The 22,557-nt window shown below is 41.1% G+C and overlaps 1 protein-coding gene across 2 annotated transcripts in view; it reads right to left on the minus strand.

Annotated features, from left to right (window-relative positions):
• FARP2 (FERM, ARH/RhoGEF and pleckstrin domain protein 2) overlaps positions 1-22,557 on the minus strand; it is a 129,792-nt gene that overhangs the window by 29,459 nt on the left and 77,776 nt on the right. For both annotated transcript variants that reach the window (XM_021708462.1, XM_021708463.1), the window contains 5 exons: positions 17,426-17,521; positions 14,911-15,074; positions 14,100-14,168; positions 13,308-13,365; positions 10,424-10,679 (listed from right to left, as the gene is read on the minus strand). In XM_021708462.1, the coding sequence (XP_021564137.1) occupies positions 10,424-10,679; positions 13,308-13,365; positions 14,100-14,168; positions 14,911-15,074; positions 17,426-17,521 (643 nt within the window). The remainder of the gene's footprint in view (positions 1-10,423; positions 10,680-13,307; positions 13,366-14,099; positions 14,169-14,910; positions 15,075-17,425; positions 17,522-22,557) is intronic.

A 22,557-nucleotide genomic window follows, 5' to 3' on the forward strand; every position in this document is an offset into this window, starting at 1 on the left:
ATTTTTAAGTGGCCGGAAGCAAAACTTGAGGAAATGACATCATAAGATGTGCCTCCATGACCTTGCTGGGGTTTCAAACAGGCCATGGCCAGTATGAGGTAATAGGGTCATAAGTTAGAAAGTGCCACTCCCAATAAACAGCCCCTTATCAATAACTCATAAAGAAAGGAAACTCCCCTTTAGAATAGACTGCTCATTTGGAATAAACTATTTTTTGTTCTATGGAGATTAAAGTCATCATTTGGTATTATAACTATAAATACTCCCTATTTCACAAAAAATTGTCAACTCACAATTTAGTGAATAGATTAAAAAGTACCACAAACTACCATTAAGCATTTCTTCTTCTTTTTTTTTTTTTTTTAAAGAGATGGGGTTTCTCTATGTTGCCCAGGTTGGACTTAAGTGAATCTCCTGCCTTAGCCTCCTACATAGCTGGGACTACAGGCACATGCCTCTGTGTCTGGCTTAAACATCTAATTAAATCTGTTAGCTATAGCAAGCCTTATAAATCATGCCTACTTCAAATTACTCCAACACAGACCCTATATGATAAAGTAAATAAATCTGTGGGGAGACATTTTTTCCAGGTAAGTGGCAGTAAATGTGTAACTTTTCTAAACATGAGGTTGTTGGAATGTGTATCCTCATGCTATTTTGTATGGGCCGTTGTCTTTATACCTTGAGAATACTTTTATGTTGAAGTCACCAACACACATACATTCCACAGAAAGAAAACAAGTATCAGGGCCTGTGGCTCGGGAGGGGTGCTTTCCACAAGTGACACATGATAGAAGTCAGTGTAAGAGGCTCTGTTATTTTGGATTTTGTGTAATGTAAAAGGACACATTACCTAGTCTGCCTTAGAAAAGCCTTTTGACATTGATAATGCAGATCAGAATGCATGGCTAAAAGACAGATGTCTTAAGAATTTTATTTTTTGAGTCGGGGTCTCACTCTGTCACCCAGGCTGGAGAGCAGTGGCATGATCATGTCTCACTGAAGCCTCAACTTCTTGTACTCACATGATCTTTCTGCCTCTGCCTCTTGAATAGCTGGGACTACAGGTGTGTACCACCAGACCTAATTTTATTTTTTGTAGAGGCAAGGTCTCAATATGTTGCCTAGGGTGGTCTCAAATTCCTGGGCTCAAGCGATCCACCCGCCTCGACCTCCCAAAGTGCTAGAATTATAGGCTTGAACCACTGCGCCCAGCCTAAGAATTTTTAAATGTTAAATATCAAGTCTTAGATGCCAAAGAATATAGAATGCTGACGTGGTAAAAATTAATACTGAGTATTTGCAAAAACAGACTCCTACATCAAAGATCTTCTACTAAAAAACAATCAGCTACAGGAGTCCTGTTCTGAGCTACAGGAGTCCCTATTATAAAAGTAATTCATACACAACTCTTGAGGGACACACCTACTATACACAAAGATGCTGCTCAACTACCCCACTACAGTACCAAAAGTGACAGATTATTCTCCTTGTAGACAATAAACTCTCCAACTGCCAAAATTAAATTATTTGACATTAAGAGATACAGACAGTAGATATGTTTTACTGAGCTCGATGTTTCTGCTGGAGAGGATCATAAACTGTCCACTGAGTAGTCATGAATGGGCTTCACTGCACACACTGCAGTTTAGGAAAAGAACTGCATCTGATTCACTCTCAAAGCTGCAAATTACAAGGTTTAATCATCTTCAAAAGACATCAAATTTAAAATTGTTATTTCAGACTGTCAATAGTGAGCATCTTTGGTAGGTGATTTTCTTTGTGGCATTGTTTCCAAAATTTTCTCAGTATTCATCTTATAATTTTTGAAAGGCAATTTAAAAAATGCAGTATGATACTTTTGTGCTTACCTTCACTTTTTCCTTCAAGACACTTTTTATTCATCTAACTAGATGATGAAAGAGAAATATCACATTTAAAGGAAAAGGCAAACTTACTTTTATTTCATACCTTTAAAATTCTCTTCTTTAAAAGTTTATAATAAGCGATTCTTGAAAATATTGCCTAATAGTGGAGGAAGAATATGCTCCTGGTTGGCAAAATTCAAGGTCACGCTGAGGATTAATTTGAGAAGTGGTGGAAGGATTAAAAACTTTGGCTTGAACAACAGATTGTTAATCCCAGAAGAAAAGGAACTGTCCAGAGGATCCAGGTAAATGTGAATTGATGGTTAGCAGAAATCAATTTCTGGTTTCGCTATTGAACTAGGATGTCATGAGTCACTTTTACACAAAATCTGGCTCAGAAATAAAAATGTGAAGTAAAAACATGGTTAATGATAAGGGATCCAAGTATCAGTTCATATCACTGTGGAGTTGTGCAAAGTTCACCTGCCACCCATTATCCCCATCTACAGGACAGGATGTGAGCATCTGACACGTGGTGCACCTTCTCACAGGGCCATCTGGAATCTTAATGAGGCAACATACAGAGCTTCGAGCCAGTGCCTGGCAGGGAACACTCAGAGGAGCTGGCTGCTGCTGCTGTCACGTAGTGCAGAGAGCTGTAGCAATACATGAAAGACTCCCCCCATAACCTTGGTTGTTTTTTTCTTCCTGTTTTGCTATAGATAAACAAGACCCCTTCCTTATTAAGAAAGCAGGCATACTAACCTACAGCACAAAGTCGTGCTTTGGGCCATTTGTCCAGATCAGCTGTCTGCCAGGTGTGTGGTTTCCTCTTGAACACCCATGGTTGGTCCAGGGCCTCTATATCTTTGTTCTAATAAAACTGACACATTTTGTCTAACAGTCTGAGAAGCACACTCTGACTTTTGAATCTTTTTATTGGAGTGATAAAGGTAAGGTCCCCAAAATAAACTATTCAAGTAAACTAAATAAGTCTGTAGGGTGGTGTTCATTAGGAAGAAAATTTAATCTAAATTGACATATTTCAAGAACATAAAGGTCACATGATTTTTACCATCTAAATCAACCTCTAGATCTAACATAGAAATGTTTTTGAGCAGTTTCTTGAACTCAGGATTCATGCAACAAGGTGCCTCCTCCCTTCATCCCTGAGCAGTGGGTGCTGGGCAGTGGTGGTGGAGTGGTGGTCATGGGACTAGGAGGGCATTGGTCAGGGAGCAGAGCCAGCGTGATGTAGGAAGCAAGTGTGGCCCCCGAGACTCATTCCTTGCTCTTCTAAGTGGGCAAGTGATTGTTCACTCATGGGCTCTGGGGAGAACCACAAGTTTCTTCTGACAGGACCCCTCTAGAATGTACTGCTGCCATAGTCCCTCTGCTCCCATGTGGCAGGGCATAAGCGCCAAGCTCCAGGAAGAGCTTGCTGCCAGGTGCCTCCCACCCTGGCCACAGGTGCTCACTGACTATTCTGCCAGTTGGGCACCAGGTGCCTTAAAATCCCAGGGAGGCACCACCACCCTTCCCAGTGGTGTGGCTCTGTGCTGCTCCAAGCACTCCAAAGGTAAGGATCCTGTCCTCAAAGGGCTCAAAAGCAGAGAACAGTGTCCAAACACACTCTGAGGCGTGAGCAGGGCTAGAGAGGCCTGGAAAGCTCCACGAAGGCAGCAGAAACTCATGTTAGCCAAATGGGAAATTCAAGTCCAAGGCTAAGTAAAGATCTGCCTGGAATCTGCTTGCACTCTAGGGCAGAGGCCTCTTGTTCGTGTCCTCCCCTGGATTTTACAGGGTGGGTTCTAGCTGATGGAAAGAAATACAGGCAATAATGTTCTCGTTTTCAGAATTAAGAAGCCAACAGTATCTTCTGTGCACAGTACACACACAAGGACATGAGGCCTACACCATGGGGTTTAGCAGGGCCTGAGCAGCAGACCATCCTCCACACTCAGCTCTGTCACACTGGCCACCCAGGCCATTGCCAGGTGAGAGCAAGAAGCACTGACAGCAAGCTAAGATCGAGAAGGAGCAAGGCACCTTTCCCTGCTGGCCTTCTACAGTGATGTCATCACCCATATCTACAATAAGATAATCCGTACATGGTGCCTGTTTGTTGCTCAGGAGCCTATGAAGTGAAGGAGACGCTGGTAAAGATGGAAAAAAATATGCAGTTGCTTCAGGGATTGATTAATTTAATATGTGAAATAATCTTTAACTTATGTAAGTCAAAGCTAAAAGTAGAGAAGAAGAAAGCTAAAAAGCCCATTTAAAAATTCATAGCAAATATTTCCTTATTTTATTGAACAATTAAAAAATTCTAAATTAGTACATATCTGCAAATTTATAAATGGCAATTTCAATGGAAAACAAATTTTATCAATACCACAAACCAGGCAACAAAAATGTCTCTTTAAAAAATGAACAAGTTCAAATGCATAAGGAAATTCCAGCTCATTTTCTCTTCATTTCCTAGGGGACTACAAATGTTTTCATGCAAAAGATAGCACCTCCTGAACTAGGGAACACTTCAGGCATGGGCTACCATGTGGGGAGAGAGAGGAGACAGCATCTGCCTACATCCCAGCCACCTGTGATAGCATCTTCTATACACGTGGCCCAAGACAAGCCCCAAAGTGAAACCAGGGCAATATGATTCCATGGACTTGAGAACAAATATATACATTCTCAACTCTAAGCCCGAAGAGGACACTGACATTTTTGTCTATGAAGTAACTGTCCTAGTCGTGGATTTCATTTTTGATGTTCCATGAGCTGGTAGGGAACAAACATACCTTGAAGACATATGCATTGGCATCAAATGTCACATATACACATAACAGCTAAGGACACGTATGCTATGTGTGTCATCACGTGATCATGGCCACAGAATGTAAGATGTGCCACAATTACTCGTCAGAGCAGTGGAATGGCAGAGGAACTGTCATTAAAAATCAAAATATACCCGTACACCACAGCAATTCAAAAAGGACTGAGTCACCCTCAGCAAAATGACAATAATGGGAATGACTTAACCAACAGGTTCAAAAGTTTCTCATATTAAACTCTTTTTTTGGTGTGCTATTGACCGTCCCTTGATCATTAGTATTTAGAAATATGTATTAACTGGAGCAGGGAATCCTAATCTAATTTCATATTTAGACCATCCCTTTGTGATATAAAAAAGGCATATAACAATACCTAATGATTTTTAAAATTATATAGTATATACCATTACATATTTTTTAGTGTAGTCAATTGTATTAACAAATAACTGTACTTCTGTTAGACTTGAAATATTCATATACTGGCTTATATAAAGTACCTGGACTTTGGAAACTTAAATACAAAAATAGACTTGATAACTAATAAAAATAAATATTCTACTTAAAGCAGAGTATATTATTAGTGGTGGACTTCATGGGTACAACAGGCACTGCCTGCTGTTGGTCTCTCACTATAGGGGACTGCTGCAGGATTCTATCTCTTCTCTGCGTGAACACACCTAGCTGTGACTGCAGCCTTGGGTAAGCCCTCCTGGGTAAGTTTCCTGGGAGCCACCAGTGCAGCCCCTGGCATGCCTGAGACCGCAGGTGGAGTCTGACACCTGTGCAACTTTAAGGCTCTGGATTAACTAAGGAGATCAGTAGATTAAAAGAGAATTGTCAACATTTTGCAGGCAGTTTTACCTATACCCTTTCAGCATGCTGTCTCCAGACAAGAGAAGTGCTGGGTCAAGCCTGGATGTATCAGGCCACGCCTCCCAGGCTGTGCCTTACTCAGTACAGGCTTGGGGAAAAGCACATAGCACCCCGTTCAAACAAAAGCATGGCCTAGTGCTGACTCAGGGCTCCTTGGCTTTAGGCCGAACTATCCTGAATGTTTTGATTTTAATATTTAACCACTATAAACCATTTTGTTAGAGTGAAAAGGAACGTTACTGTTTAACTAACTGTTACAAGTGGAAAGATAAAATTTGTAATAAAAAATGTCTTCCTTCAGGTCCTAAAGTCATTGTGCCTACTACACCTCTCACTTTCCCTCTGATTTCTAAACTTCCTCTGGTGGGCTTTTAACCCACTCAAAAGAGAAAGGAGCAGGAGAGCCATGAGCAGTAACTTAGAAGAAAGCCCATTTGATTTTTAAATGTTTTATTATAAAGGAAAAACTGTAACACTTAAAAGTATTATGAACACTCTGGAAGAGGACAGCTGTTCAAACTTCTCCAGATTGTGCCAAAAAGTTAAACCTGAACCTGAAAGTACCCCTTCTCCAGCACTATCCATAGAGCATCTGGGCTGTCCTCACCGGACCTGAGGAGCTGCTGACCCCATGGGTCTGTGGAATCTGTGGCGGGGGCAGAACTGAGCACTTAGTGGTGACAGATCCACAGTGCCTTATATAGCCTGTGGCTCTGTCCTGGTCAGCATAGTGGCAGGTCCAGCCTCCAGGGGAGCAGAGGCCGGAGTAGCTAGGTCCAGCCTTGTGAGATACGGCTTCTTCAAGTCAGTGGCATGGGGTTGGGGAGAAGCTGCTCTTCTAAATGAAATATAACAGTCAGATACAGTGAGCCAATTGTGTTTGGATCTTGATTCGGACAAACCAAATGTTAACAGACATCTTAGACAACTAGGGAATTTAAATATGTTCTCAGTATTAAATGTTACCAAGAAATTATTAATTTTGTATGGCAATATAAGTGTGGGGCTATGTAATAAAGTGTCCTTATGTTTCAGAGGTATGTGCAGAAATTCTGAGGAAAGTCATTAGCATGGCTGGGGGCTTCTTTAAAACACTACAGCAACAAGATACAGAAGGAAAGAAGAAAGGAACAGATGGGGCAAGCATGAGTAAGTGTCAGCAAAACTGCATCTGGCATGACAGGGGTTCATTATACTCCTCTTTCTGCTTTTGTATGTTTTGAAAACTTGCCAAATAAAAGACCAAAGAATTATCTCCAGAAAGTGAGTGTCCATTAACAAAAACAACAAAATTCTTTTTTTTTTTGAGTTGGAGTCTCACTCTGTCGCCCAGACTGGAGTGCAGTGGCTGCTCCCGGCCACCGCAGCCTCAACCTGCTGGGCTCCGGCGATCCTTCCGCCTCAGCCTTCCAAGTAGCTGGAATTACAGGCACACGCTACCACGCCCGGCTAATTTTTGATTTATTGTAGAGATGAGGTCTCGCCAAGTTGCCCAGGCGGATCTCGAACCCGTGGGCTCAGGCAATCCGCTCACCTCAGTCTCCCAAGGCGCGGGATTACAGACTGAGCCACTGAGCCCGGCAACAAAATTCATTTTATAGGCGATCTAACAGATGGTGGCTGAGAACAGAATTTATTCAGAATCTCCAAAACTAGAGAGTGATGAGCAACCTCTGCTGGGGGTCATGGTCCCATGCCCTTGGAAGGGAACACTCCACCTTCCATAGTACTAGCTTTCCCTGGGAGTAGACACCCCAGCCAACAGTTGTGCTAGCTGAAAGTCACCCAATCCTAACCTACTGCTCAGACACTAGAGTACGTTCCCTTAAAAAAAAAAAAGGATCAACTTTGTCAGTTCACAGCAAGTACATTCATTAGGCAACAGTAATGAAGGGGAGAGGCAGCCATCAGCTACCATATGAGTACCAAGATCTAGGAAAAATACTCCAGATATAAAAGTCTATTAAGCTCCTCCCACCACACAAATCCAAGGTTTACTTCTGGAAGCGACAGTAAGAAAAGCAGAGTGTCTGATCAGTCCCATTCTGACCAGTGCTCCTGACCTCATCAGGTTTAGTGCTCGCTCTTGTGTCACACCCCCAACACCTTTTCACAGATATTGGTCAGCCAACAGGGAAAGCTGTGTCCAATGGCCTCAGAAGTATTCAGAAGATAGGTATTAACAATAAAGGGGCAGAATACATAATAATTATATACACTGAAAGTACTAGCTACACAGGCCAGAAAAATGATGAAACTGCAAGTTAGGCTTAACAAAGCTACAAAAATGGGAAATTGTCCAATATCTTTGGCCAAAAACCCCATCCCCTGCTGGTATCCAACTAATACTAATAATATGAGAAAGACCAACACTCACAAGATGACTTGAAGCCTCAGAGACACTTGAGCTACATGGCATTTGTGCAATCACAGTAAAATTTATACAGGCAAAGAATTAGAGATTTTACAACATGAACAGGAATGAAAGTTTAAAGTTTCCACAGGATATTTTGGGAAGAAAATTAAACTTTAAGTATGGTATTGTACTACTAGATAGGATAAGGATAAACAACAATAAAAACTCAAACCCCAACCTGTGGACTTGGCAAATTCAACAATGTCATCTAGGGCTGGCCTGAGCCTGGCACTCTTGGGGTGGTAGGTTGCATGGTGGTTTCTCCCCTGATGTCCCTAGATGGACTCATTCAATCTGTGCCATGAGCATGGGTCCCTATTTTCATAGTGGTTTAGACTGGGGATCCCTCCACATGGCGCCCAGCAAGGTCCAAGGCATCTGTGTGCATTAGGGAGCATCAGACAGATGGACAGGGCCGATTTGGCCCATCTGCTCAGAGGACCCCTCCCACTGCCTTGGAACAGAATGATGCCCATGATGGCATGTGTTATAAGCAGTTAGTGATTGGGTATCACAGACCACCTGGCATAAAAGAAACATCATTACTGAAGAAAGAGCGAAAGTTTGAGCCTCTTGTATATTCTGGGGGTTCCCAGTATGCTCATTATTTTTAATTAACAACTCACTCTGTCAGTCAAAAGAAGACAACTCTCCTGGACTAGCTTAAGCTGTGACTCTCAGACCCACTGTATGTCTGGTTCTGCTGTTTCTGCAACTATATATCTTTTATAACCCCAATTAAGCTGAACATAAGAAAACAGTTCAAACTTAAGTGCATTTTAAACCAATGCCTCTCCAAGACCACTATCAAAACACAGCACCATCTCTGGTCTCAAGCCAATAATGAGATGATGCCTTCAGCACTGGGACAGTGCCAGGGACATTGTCCCCCAACCCCTGTGCAAGCTGAGGACCACAGCATGTAGGAGGCTGAGGGTTCCCCTTCGGGTTAGGATTCTGTAGAGGCACACTTGAAATTTTGTGCAATGCAGTGCCTGGACAAATCAGATCAAACTTCCATCCTAATTAATTATGAATAGCATGGCTCATCTTTAAAAGCAGCATTAATAGGCATAATACACATATTCTATTAAAGATCAACATGAATCAGAACTTTGCAACATTCAGAATGTATAGCACCAATTTTTACTTGAATCAAAGCACATGCCAAAAAAATAAGCTACAAAGGCCAATTTATCAGTCCCACTCCACCACACAAGGACTGACTGGAATACTCATCTAAGTTAAACTGAATGCATACCTTTAACATAATTCCAAGCGAAAGGTCTAATTCTTTGACATTTAGAAAAGTATAATAAATCAGATAATTTTAAAAAATTGATTATCTAGCCATGAATTCAAAATCATTTTCTATGTCTAAACCAAACAATTCTGAACTCTAAACTACACAGCATGGGTGAGTGGGTTGCCCTGTAAAGGAACCCAGAGTGGTCAAGATGGGTTTTTATCTGTCCACTCTCCTGGAGTCAAATTCTTTAAGTTGTTCTGCAAATCAAAAGGGACTCTCTCTCCACTTGTCTGTGCAAAAGGGTTACTGAAGAAAAGACTCACGTCTAGGGGGGCCTCAGCCTCAGAGTCCCATGAATCTGAGTCTGTGCTGCTGGAGTCCTCGGTTGTCGTGGGTGGGTAGCTGAGCTGCTCTAACTGGTCGATGATGTCAGAGAACTGGAAGGCTGAGCTGGACTCAGAGCGGACTGAGTAGGCTGGGAAGTTGACCATCGAGCTGGCTTCAGACTGATTGGCTGAACTGGATGTGTGCAAAGACAGCCCACCATGCAGCGGCATGTTATTGAGGGAGCTGTTTTCAGACTGGTTGTTCCTGAGTGAGCTAGTCTCAGAAGGACTCAACAGGCTCTGCATCAGGCTGGCTTGTGCCTTCACCTCAAAGAGCTCTGAGGTGTCTGAGGGGTGCACATTGCCATTGAAGTCACTTTCCTCCTCAAATTCAAAATCATCTTCTACATTCATGTCTACTGCCTCAGTGGAGTACCTGTCTGGGCTGGACTGGGCAGACTCTGGGTGTCCACACACAGGAAGGGATGCTGTGGGCTGGGCAGGCACCCCAGGTTCCTGTGAGACTACAGAGCTGTATGGGAAAGAGAATGCCTCAGAACTTCCAGCAAAGAAAGAGATATCTGCTGGATCATCATCTATGAACTCTTCAGACACCTGCAGCTGGGCATTTGTCAATGTGAAAACAGGGATTCCACCATGGCACTGCCAGTCACACCGGTACTCCCCATTGGAAGGGAAGGAGCCTGTGGTAAAGTCATCCCCACCATTGTCATTTTTACAAGTAGCTCTGTGCTCCCTGTTGGCCCTCCCCGCATCTAGGTCTAAGGCACCAAGACTCTGCTCCCCGGGACAGACAGAACCATAGCTGCTCACAACATGACAAAACCCGACACCTGGACCAGGCTGGAGTGCGGGGGGCCCAAGGGGCTGTGCTGATGGTGTGTCAGGGCCTCCGGCCATGATTCCGCTGCTCCTCTCTGCAGGTGGACTCTTGATGTAGGAAACCTGGGTATCTGTAAGGGAGCTGCTGCTGTTCTTGAAATCGGGCAGGCCAGGGGGTGTCAGAGGGGAGGCAGGGAGCGGATAAAAGGAGGCATTTGCTGAAGATGGGGAGGTAGAAGTCCTCAGGCCCTCAGTGAATGAGATGCTCTGGAGATCAAAATTAAGAAAAGAAAAAAGGAACACATAAAATTACAAATTACCATTGGAAGTTGCACAGTCAACTGGCCCAACTTAGGATAGCCACACATTTCTATTTACAGCTTTTACAAAAAAGGGCAATTGATTAGACTTTTCCTTTTAGAAATGAAGATTTGTAAATGTAGACAGCTTGGCATGAAATGTCTATAATAAAGAAAACCTCCATGATGTAGAACCAAGTGACATGTGGTCCATGTCTCTGGGGCACCCCTACCATCCTGAAGTTACAAGTGTTTGTGGCATTCACGATTTTGCTGAGGAACACAATACAGTTAGAGAGGAAATAAGCCATTCCACACAGCCAACAGCACCCTAAACCCCTGTGCCGATTCCTGAGTAACAAGTTCTATAATAACAGGTACTCATCTATCAGAGATTTATTATCACTAGGGAGTGGGAACATGTATCAGTCCACTCACTCATGCAACAAAAGGTCAAGGGTTACCGCCGATTATGTGCCTCGCCAGTGTCAGTGGCAGGAGACATGGGTCTTTCAAAGGGACTGGAATGACCCTAAGTGTGAGTGAGAGGAGACTATTGAGCAGGATGAAGAAAGGCTAGAGGGGCCATGGCAGGATGTCAAGTAGCCACACTGCATCACTTGCTACACCATAGGTGCTCTAACATGTCTTCCCTCATGGTTCCACACATGAGGACACAGCTGAGACCTCTCTATGCACTGTCACTCCTCATGCATGCTACACTGAGATGCAGTCATGCCTAGAGGGAATCTCTTACTGTACATACACATGCAATGTCATTAAAACGGTGGTCACACCAAAATACAACCACACACAACTGAATAACTTTCTGTGCAAAGTATACAAAGGCAATATACATATGTATGTGTGTATCACAATATGCAATACAAGCAAATGCAATGGTAGAAAGCCCAGCAACGGAGCTTTTAGAAACAAAATAGTGGGTCATATTCTGTAAGATTAATCTGTTTTCAAATGTTTATCATATCACTTTTCTTCAGTCATTCAGTCATATTCAATATTCTCTCGTGGCTTTTCAAATGCAATAAAAGGTCAGGCATGTTATCTGATGCCTGTAATCCCAGCACTTTGGAAGGCTGAGGAGGAAGGATCGCCCGAGCCCAGGAGTTCAAGAACAGCCTGGGCAACATAGTGAGGCCTCAACTCTACAAACAAATAAAAAAATTAATAGAGTATGGTGATGCGTGCCTACAGTCCTAGCTACTTGGTAGGCTGAGGCAGGAGAATAACCTGAGCCCAGGAGGTCAGGGCTACAGTGAGCAGTGATTGTACCTCTGCATTCCATCCTGGGTGACAGAGTGAGACCCTGAACCCAAAATAAATAAGTAAATAAATACATGAACAAAAAAATAAAATAAAATGCAATAGAAGATAAATGAAAGCTTAAAAGTAATTTTTAGATGATTAATACTTTGACTTCTTTTTTTTTGAGTTAGGGATTTGCTCTGTCACCCATGCGGGAGTGTAGTGGCATGACCACAGTTCACCACAGCCTCAACCTCCTAAGCTAAGGCAATCCTCCCAACTCAGCCTTCCAAGTAACTGGGACTATAGGTGTGTACAACCACATCCAGCTAATTACTTTGATTTTTTTTTTTGTAGAAACAGGGTTTTGCTATGTTACCCAGGTTGCTTTTTTTTTTTTGAGTTGGAGTCTTACTTTGTCGCCCAGACTGGAGTGCAGTGGCCGCTCCTGGCCACCGCAGCCTTGACCTGCTGGGCTCCAGCGATCCTTCTGCCTCAGCCTTCCGAGTAGCCGAAATTACAGGTGCGTGCTACCATGCCTGGCTGATTTTTGATTTATTGTAGAGATGAGGTCTCACCAAGTTGCCCAGGTGGGTCTCGAACCCGCGGGCTCAGACAATCCACTCACCTCAGCCTCCCAAGGCGCGGGATTACAGGCTGAGCCACCGAGCCTGGCTGCTTTTCACTCTTAACATGACAGTGAAAGAAAGAATTTCCCCATGTTATTATATACTGTTTATAAGCAATTCTTGTAATGGTTACAAAAATTCTCACTAACTGAGGATTGCTTGAGCCCAGGAGTTTGAGACCAGCCTAGGCAACATAGCAAGATCCTGTCTTAAAAAAAACCAAAAAACCCAAATAGCTGCATGTGGTGGCACACACCTGTAGTCCCAGCTACTCAGAAGGCTAAGATGGAAGGATCACCTGAGCCCAGGAGGCTAAGGCTGCAGTAAGATGTGGTTATGCCCCTGCACTCCAGCCTGGTGACAGTGAGATCCCAACTCCAAAAAAAAAAGAAAAAAAAAAAATCCTAATAAGTGAATTCAGTTAAAAAAAACACAAAAAAACAAGTAGCTAGGAAGTCATCCCACACAGATGATGGTTGTTTAAGATTTTGTAGTGTATTACAAGTAATACAATGATACACAGCTCAATACATAAAACTTTTTATTTAGGACTATTTTCTGAAAATGGAGTCTCAGAACTGGAATTGCTCCACTAAATGATATGACTAATTTTAAGACTTTTGTTACAACACTGCCAGATTATTTTCCAAAAGAGTACAGGTGATTAATATTGCCTACATTTTTAACCAGAAAAGACTAACCTGTTTTGGCAGGTCTGTAGTCAGAGTACGAATGGACATCTGAGTCTTGCTGTGCCTTCTGCAAAACAGAACAAGGTGTGAGCAACCAACCCCCTCCTTCTGAATATCTGTTTTTTTTGTTTTTGTTTTTGTTTTGAGTTGGAGTCTCACTCAGTCGCCCAGACTGGAGTGCAGTGGCCGTTCCCGGTCACCGCAGCCTCAACCTGCTGGGCTCCGGCGATCCTTCCGCCTCAGCCTTCCAAGTAGCTGGAACTACAGGCACGCGCTACCACGCCTGGCTGATTTTTTGATTTATTGTAGAGATGAGGTCTCGCCAAGTTGCCCAGGCGAGTCACGAAAAATCTGTTCTTAAAGCAACTAGTGTGTACCATATGTGAAGAAAACCTCACATAAAAATGTAGCTCAAACAGAAGCATCTAACTAGAAAGAGCAGGGTAACAGAAGACAAGAATTCAAATAAAAAACAGATAACCTGAAAGAGGTAAAATTATATACCTACACTAAGGGAAAAATTTCACATGCAAAGAAACATGGATTTTCAGATTAAAAGTCTACCATACTATGTAAAAACATTATATAAAAGCTAAGCTATACAGACCAGAAAACTAAAAAGTAATATGTAGGTGTATACTATGTCTGTATAAAGATAATAGAAATCCATTTTCTTTATTAAACTGATACTGAACTTAAGTGTCAAAATACATGTTTATGTGTTTTACATGACTTTTATTCAAGTAACAGTTAAACATATTTAATTTTAAAAGTATATACATCATAAAGCACAGAGTTTACCTTTCATATGGAATTCTCTTCATTCCACCATCTTTGAAATAATCGACTAGTTGTTTCTGAGTTCTTCCACTGTAAATAAAGGTTTGAATTTTGAAAAAGAATTAAAGTAAGTCACAACATTAATTTTTTACAGTAAAAAACAAAGGGAAAGTAAGGTTTGCCCATCTGTTCATATAAATACGCACATATGTATTTTAATTTATGTATTTATTTATATATTTATTTATTCATTTTGAGTTGGAGTCACACTCTGTCACCCAGGCTGGAGTGCAGGGCCACGCTCACGGCCACCACAGCCTCGACCTGCTGGGCTTAGGTGATCCTTCTGCCTCAGTCTTCCAAGCAGCTGAACTACAGGTGCGTGCCACCATGCCTGGCTGAATTTTTCACTTACTGTAGAGATGAGGTCTCACCAAGTTGCCCGGGCTTGTCTCAAACCTGAGTTCAGGCAATTCTCTCACCTTGGCCTCCCAAAGGGCTGGGATTATAGGTGTGAACCACCACACCCAACCCACACATACGTATTTTAAAGTTATACTTTGTAATATCAGTTATACACTGATTTTCTAAGCAAAGTTTTTTCCTTTTTCCCCCAAGCTCCCAAGAAATAGAAAACAAAGTGTTTATTAAGACAAACTTTTTCAGCGTTATTATTTCATATACTTTATCCAGTAATTATCTTTTACAGTAGCTACACTTTGAATGTAATTCTCTGACACACTTTACATGTTTCTTTCCTGACTAGTGAGTATTATTTTCTCAGCTTTATAAACTAGTGAGAAGACCACATGGCCTGCAGCATGGCCCCTACCTGTATCTGAAGGAGGAGCCCCGGCTGAAGAAGACAGCTTTTGCTTTTGGTTTAGGTTGATCGAAAAGTCTAAAAAAGGTATGATACTCCACACAAATCTTCCAAAAGTTCTTACATTCATCTCTACTACCCAGCAAAAATTCTAATGTGTCCTGGTAAGGTCCCTAGAAACAAAATCAAAGTTTCAAGTAATTAATTCAATAATAAAGTATTAGACAAGCAACTACCAACCAGGCGATTACAAAATTAAAAATTAGAAAGCATTTTTTAAAAAACTGTACAAAAAGACTGCTGGCTGTATTTATATAATTCAAAGAAGAGAAACACAGTATATATATACATACATACATACATATTCATTGTAGAAGCAGCAGAAAAATGAAGTCATTCACAATCACACAACTTTCAAGATATATACTTCAAAGATATTCTGAAGTATATCTTTGTAAACACTTTTCCCACCTAGCAAACTGGCATATTTTCACGACAGTTATTATTATTATTTTTTTTAAGAGACAGGGTCTCGCTGTCACCCAGACTGGAGTGCAGTGGTGCGATCCTAGCTCACTGCAGCCTTGAACTCCAAGGCTCAAGCAATCCTCCTGCCTCAGCCTCCTGAGTAGCTGAAACTACAGGCACATGCCGCCATGGCCTGACCAATAAACAAAAACAATTTTTTTTTTTTTTTAGAGATAGGGTCTCATTATGTTGCCCAGGATGGTCTTGAACTCCTGGCCTCAAGTGATCCTCCTGTCCCAGTCTCTTAAGGTGCTGGGCTTACAGGTGTGAGCCATTGTGTTGGGCTTCCAGTTGACATATTTATATGTTATTACTGAATTTTTTCTCCATTAAAAAAAAACTAAGATGTTTCGCTCTTTAGGACATACAGTTTTCAGGATCATAAATATCACCAAGAAGAAACCACTGCATTGTCTCTCATAATTATTCCTTAGGATAAATTCCTAGAAATGGAACTCTGAGCTCAAAGATAATGTACATTTTTGAACCTTCTGATATATATAACCAAATTACTTTCCATAAAGACTGTAATACTTAGACTTCTATATTTAGTCTTAAAAATCTAAGTGCTTAGGGAACATAAAATGTAATTTTGCTAGGTGCAGATCCAAATACAGTTCTGAGTTTTTACTTATCATCCTATTCCAATTAATAGTTGCTTCAGTGACTTGAGCAGTAATTCTCTTCTTTGCTTACCTTCTCAGAATAACTGCAAGAAATAATTTTACTCACACACTAAAGCAGACCTGTACTTGCATTTTGTATGTGTGTTCACATTTCTACTTTCCTTTCATCCAAAAAAGAGATATCTGAATAATAAACAATTAGGCCACCTTTTCAGTCCTTCTACCAAAAGTAGCAACACTTACATATAGCACATGAACCTGGTATATGGCAAAGTCTTGCTAATCAAATGTCTTTTAAAGGCTTAGGTAAAGCCTTTCTTCTGATTGCCTCTAAAGCTCCCATGACCCAAAGTATATCTAAGCTAACACAGGCACAGCCATCTCTTAAGCTTCAACCCCACAGTGGCTTAGCTAATCTACTTTTTTATTTCTTAACTCCCATTGTACAGTGGAAACGTAGCAAGTTGAACAACTTTGAATAATTTGAAGTACTGAATTTTTTTCCAAATATCAGACCAAACAGGCATTTGCTTTTTCCGTTTTTACTTATTTCAGTAAATTCACACGTAATTATTACTTTATTGACTAGCAATCTCTAAAGAAATAAATACTTATTTCCTGATAACCAAGTCTTCTTCAATTAAGAGTTATTTAGAGGTCAATTTTTTTTTTTTGAGTTGGAGTCTCTTACTCTGTCACCCATGTGGGAGTGCAGTGGCACGTTCACAGCCACCACAGCCTTGACCTGCTGGGCTAAGGCAGTCCTTTCGCCTCAGTCTTCTAAGTAGCTGGAACTACAGGCGTGTGCCCCAATGCCCAGCTAATTTTTTGATTTATTGTAGAGACGAGGTCTTGCCAAGTTGCCCAAGCTGGTCTCAAACCTCTGGGCTCAGGCAATCCTCTTGCCTCTGCCTCCCAAAGTGCTGGGATTACAGGCATGAGCCACCACGTCAATTTTTGGATCAAAGACACATGAGAATATTGGGAACACCCCTCAATTTATTCTGATCACTCTGAACACTATGATAAACACTTTGTTCTTCAGCTTCATTAGCTAGAGAACAAAGGTTATACTAGCTAATACTCTCAGCAGCTCCTGGTAGCTTATTAGACTTGCACCTTCTTGGACCTACCTCGGACCCATTAAATCTGAAACCCCAGGGATGGAGCCCAGCTGTGTGTGGGTGACAAGGTTCCTGGGGAAGGTCAGTAAGATCAGCTAGTAGACTGCCCTTAGCCCTTCCAGACCCCAATCCCGAATCTTGTCCTGAGTTCTTGTGTGCAGTATGCTGAAATCATTTACAAAGTAGTTTAATAAAACCCTTCAATATTCTAGCCATAATTTAAGAAATGCTCAAAATAATACCTACATGAACCTCTGGATGGAGTTTGATAAGAAACCTTTTCCTCTTGAAGCTTAATTTACGGACCTTGGACCAGTTGAAAGTGTTGATTTTGGTGGTGCCCTGAAATTCAAGAGACAGACACTTTGTGGCACATTTGCAAGCTAAACACATACTTCCTTTCTCATTAAATAGAGAATGCTTAAATTATGTACTTGACAGATAGCACAGTAACCCACTGAATATTTTATCATTATATCTGGAATAACTCTGGATTAAAATGTCAATACTAGACATATTAACCTATTTTAGAAAGATAACTTGACTTCTTTGATAAGATTTTATTACAAATGATCTTTTATCAATGTTAATATTACATGTTTTTTAAAGTCCACCCCTACAAAGACAATGGTTGGAGGGGGCAGTGATAGTGGCCTGGTAGGGCTGGGAATGGGAAGTGGAGTTAGGTTTCTCACTAAAGGCAAGGAAAAAAGTTAGAATAGAGTGCTGGAGTGGAACAAGTGACTAGATATAGAGATACATATATATATGTGAGCAGGTGCATGCACGCATGTGTAGCTTTATCTATTGAGAAGACCTTGGAGCAATGAGACCCCCAAAAATAATGGGCAAACCTAGTGCCTGGATCTTGGGCTTCTTTTTTTAAAATACAAATTGTTTTATTTTGTATACACTGTAAAAATATGGAACACTTCATGAATTTGCATATCATCCTTGTGGAGGAGCCATGCTAATCTTCTCTGTATTGTTCCAATTTTAGTAGAAGTGCTGCCAAAGCGAGCACAGATCTTGGGTTTCTAAATACCACTCTCCACTGAAATGGCCAGAGCTCCATGGAGAAATGGCTGATTCCATGGTCAAACAGGTAAAGTATAAATCAAGCCTGGAACATACTGTTGTTGGAAAGCAAACTACTCCAAAAGTGAGAGGACATGTTAAAAGGTCAAAGGATCCAGATTAAAGGGGCTCCCTTGGGCAAAATGTGGGACAATTTAGAAATCAAAATAAATAATGACAGCAACAGATGATCAAATATCAGATTTGAGTTTATGAATCCTCAGTGACATAAACCAAATAAATGGTGAGGAGAAAATTCTTGCTTCCAGTAGCAGGAAGAATGGAATTTAGAGGTGTCATTGGGCAACCATCATAGTGATCCAACTAGAATGTAAGTGGGAAGAAGTACCCGATATTTGCTTAGTCACAAAGTAGCTCTCCACAAAATACTTCTTTTTTTTTTAAGAGACAAGGTCTAACTCTGTTCCCCAGGTTGGAGTGTAGTACATAATCATAGCTCACTGTAACCTGGGCTCAGGTGATCCTCCTGCCTCAGCCTCCCAAGTAGCTAGAACTACAGTCATGTACTATCATGCTCAGCTAATTTTAAAACATTTATTTTGTAGAGACACAGTCTTGCTATGTTGCCCAGGCTGGTCTTACACTCTTGGCCTCAAGCAACCATCCTGTCTTGGCCTCCCAAAGTGCTGCGCTTACAAGCCAGAAGTAACCTTGTAGTAGAGAAAGTTGGTAAACACCGTCTTGACCAAGTGATCGCAGTTAATACCACCAGCGACAGGGCAGATGGACACCATGTGCCATCTGAACCAGGACACACTGCCACTCTGGGAATTTTCCACTGGGATGGTTAGCCCAATTTCTGATCACCGGAAAGCAATAGACAAGCCCATTCTACGAAATGACTGCCCTGTGATCTTCCAAAATGCCAAGTCATGAGAACCAAGGTAAGAAGGAAGAATGTTTCAGACTGCAGAGACTAATGTGCCTGGGTAAAACATTTGAACCTAGATTGGGCCTTCTGCAATAGGTGGACAGGTGTCTTGGATGAAGAGCAGCAGGAGCTTTTTGTGCTATTTTTGCAGTTTTTCTACAAGTTTGAAATGGTTTCAAAATAAGATATTAAAAGTGTCTTGGGACACTGCTCTGGCATTTTAGCTTCAACTCCTGATGTCATCAGCATGTACTCTTTTCTGCAAACTCAATGTGGGAGGCAGCAAGGTAAGGGATGCAGTCCCCTCAGAGACAGTTCCACAAAAAACAAAACAAAACAAACAACCCCCCAAATCCCTTCAACCATAAGAAGAAATGAAGCATCGACACATGCTACCATATGGATAAACTCTGAAAACAAGGAAACACCAGACACCACAGGTCACATGTTGTTGTTTGATCCCATTTAATAGAAAACTTACAGAATAGGTAACCCATAGAGGCAAAAATACCCTGAGAGTTGCTTTTACTGAATATCAATGGGTGCCAGGAGCTGGGGGAGTTATTGCTAAAGGGAGGTTCCTTTCAGGGGTGATGAAAACATTTTGGAATTAGATAGTGATGATGGCTGTACAACTCTGTAAATACCCTAAAATAACTGAATTGTACACTTTGAAATGGTGAATTTTATGGTAAACTATATTTCAATTTTAAAAAATTCCTGCATTAAGAGATGTCCTCAAAGCCAAGATATAAATGTTAGGGATTAAATGAGGACCGAAGGATCCTAGTTTCCGAAGTTTTTGCCCAAACACTATGTTATTCTAATTTCCACTCAAAGTAAAATATTGGAGGATTTTCAACTACCTTCTCAAAGTTCCACTCCTAAATTGTGTTCTAAAAACAAAGCGAAACAAAACATCAGCAAAGGGAAACAAAACAATACTCCCACAGCCCCAGTGCTAAACACGTATATACCTAGGGATATACATACCTAGGGCAAAGTCCTAAAAAGTCAAAGCCTTGCTAAAGAGGGAAGACAGGATGCGTGCTGCCCAAGAAAGACACAGAAATAGCCGGGAGACTCTCACAGTTGTTTCCAGCTGCTTCCTCACTTTCTGGTTTCCCTTCTCATCAAAATAAAAAATTCTTAGTTGTCTCTCAGTTTAGAGATTGATTCCAGGACCTCCTCAGATACCAAAATCTACAGACGCTCAAGTATATGATATAAAATGGTGTAGTATTTGCATATAACCTATGAATATCATCCCATGTATTTCAAATAATCTCTAGAATCCTTATCAGACCCAATACAATGTAAATGCCATGTAAATAGTTGTTATGCTGCAGTGTTAAATCTGCATTATTTTAAAATTGTTGTATTGTTTTTCATGTTTTATTTTTCTGTGGATATGGTGGGCTGACTGTATATCTGTATTTCCTGGGGTCATAAAGCAAAAGGAGAAATAAGTAGAAAACCCAAGGACAATTAGAGCCTTTACCTATTGCACCCTGACTTGACAACGCTTTAAGACAACAATTTTAAAGGTACACAGTTCACTGCAAAGCACTGAGACCTACTTTTATTTTAATCTTTATCCAATAATCCATGCTATATCTAAAAACGCCAAATAGACTTCAGGACTGGGAGCAAACCTAGCCAGCTCAGGGCCACCCACTCTACCTCAAGCCCTCTTCCTAGATAGCAGTACTTTCACTCTCTTGGCTGCCTTCCTAGGATTTCCTCTCATTCATTTATTCACCCTTATTTGTAAAATTCATGTTTAACACCTCTAGTGCGTTTTCCACTTTAAGAATGTCTCCCAAACTTCTGTTACCACCACTCTCTCAAAACTATCCCTTCTTTACACTCCCCTAATTTTGGTAGAATTTAAATTTAGTGTTTATATTATTGATCATGTAAGTATGGCTCACCAGTTGAGCTACGGTGAATTATAATAACATTTTTTATATTATAAGGTAAAGCTTCCTTCTTTACATCTACCCTCCCTCCTGGAGTCCCGTCCTCAGCTCTGGTCTCGACAGATATTCCCTCAGCAAGGCACAGCCTGCGTCTTCCTTTGCCTGTTTCTGATGCAGGGCATCCTACTTCTTCATTCTCAGTCTTGGTTTATTCTTCCTCTAATGATATCCTTACAAAGGGTGGGCAGGAGTTAAATTTTTGAAAATTTGCATGTCTGAAAAATGCCTTTCTCTGTAAGAAGACATGGCACAGAATTCTAGGTGGGAAATAATTTTTAACCACTGCCCTCCCCATTGCTTTCTAGCTTCCAGTGTTGCTACTGACAAGCCTACAAGATTTTAATTCATATTTATTTCTTTTTTCCCTTTCCCCTTCCTGGGAGCTCTTGATCTTCTCTACTATACTGAAATTTCATGATGATGTACCTTGTAGCAATCATTATTAATCTGTTTTACTAGGAACTTGTAGGCACCTTCAATCTGGAAATTTGTGCCTTAAGCACTAAAAATTTTTTCTTCTGTAATTTCTTTAATAATTTCCTTTCCTGTTTTCTTTGACCCTGCCTCTGGAATTCCTGCATGTTGGATATTGGCACTCCTGGGCTGTTTCTTTAATTTTCTTTACTTTTCCTTATCTTTCTTTCTTTTATCTTTTATTCTGCCTTGTGGAAATTTCCTCAACTTTATCTTTCAATCATTCTTGTTCTGGCAACATTGCCACTTCTGCTGCCCTATTTTTACATTTGCAAACATCTCTTTGTTCTCCATTTGTCCCTTTCATGGCATCCTGTACTTGTTTCAGAGTTGCAGTGTTTTTGTATTTTTGTAAAGGTTTTCTGAAAATGTAATACAGCAATACATTAATGACGTTCAAATTCTTTTTTGTTTGTTTGTTTGAAGACAGGGTCTTGCTCTGTCACCTAGCCTGGAGTGCAGTAGTGTAATTGTAGGTCCTGCAGCCTTGGATTTCTGGGCTTGTGATCCCAGAAATCCTGCTCCTGAGTAGCTACTCCTACTCCTGAGTAGCTGGGGCTATAGATATGTGCCCTTATGCCTGACTAAATTTTTAAAAATTGTTTTTGTAGAGATAGAGTCTCACTATGTTGCCCAGACTGGTCTTTAACTGGCCTCAAGTGATTCTCCCCCCCTTGGCCTCCCAAAGCAGTGGGATTACAGGAGTGAGCCACCGCACCCAGTCTCAAATTTTGAAGGTTCAAAAATGAATCCACAGTGAAAGTCTCCCCCTCACTACTGTCCAAAAGCCTGCCAGCTGCAACCACCCTTCCTGGAGGACATTAAGTTCACCAGTTTATTTTGTATAGAATATTGTGTGAGTGTAATTTTCTCTCTTTTTCCCACAAGCAGTAGCTACTATATACAGTTTTGAATTTTTTCTCCATATAATGATACATCTTGAAAAATGTTTC

This window comes from Carlito syrichta, unplaced genomic scaffold (assembly GCF_000164805.1).
Source record: "Carlito syrichta isolate Samal-C Ts95f unplaced genomic scaffold, Tarsius_syrichta-2.0.1 Scaffold138451, whole genome shotgun sequence".
In the NCBI taxonomy this organism is placed as follows: domain Eukaryota; kingdom Metazoa; phylum Chordata; class Mammalia; order Primates; family Tarsiidae; genus Carlito; species Carlito syrichta.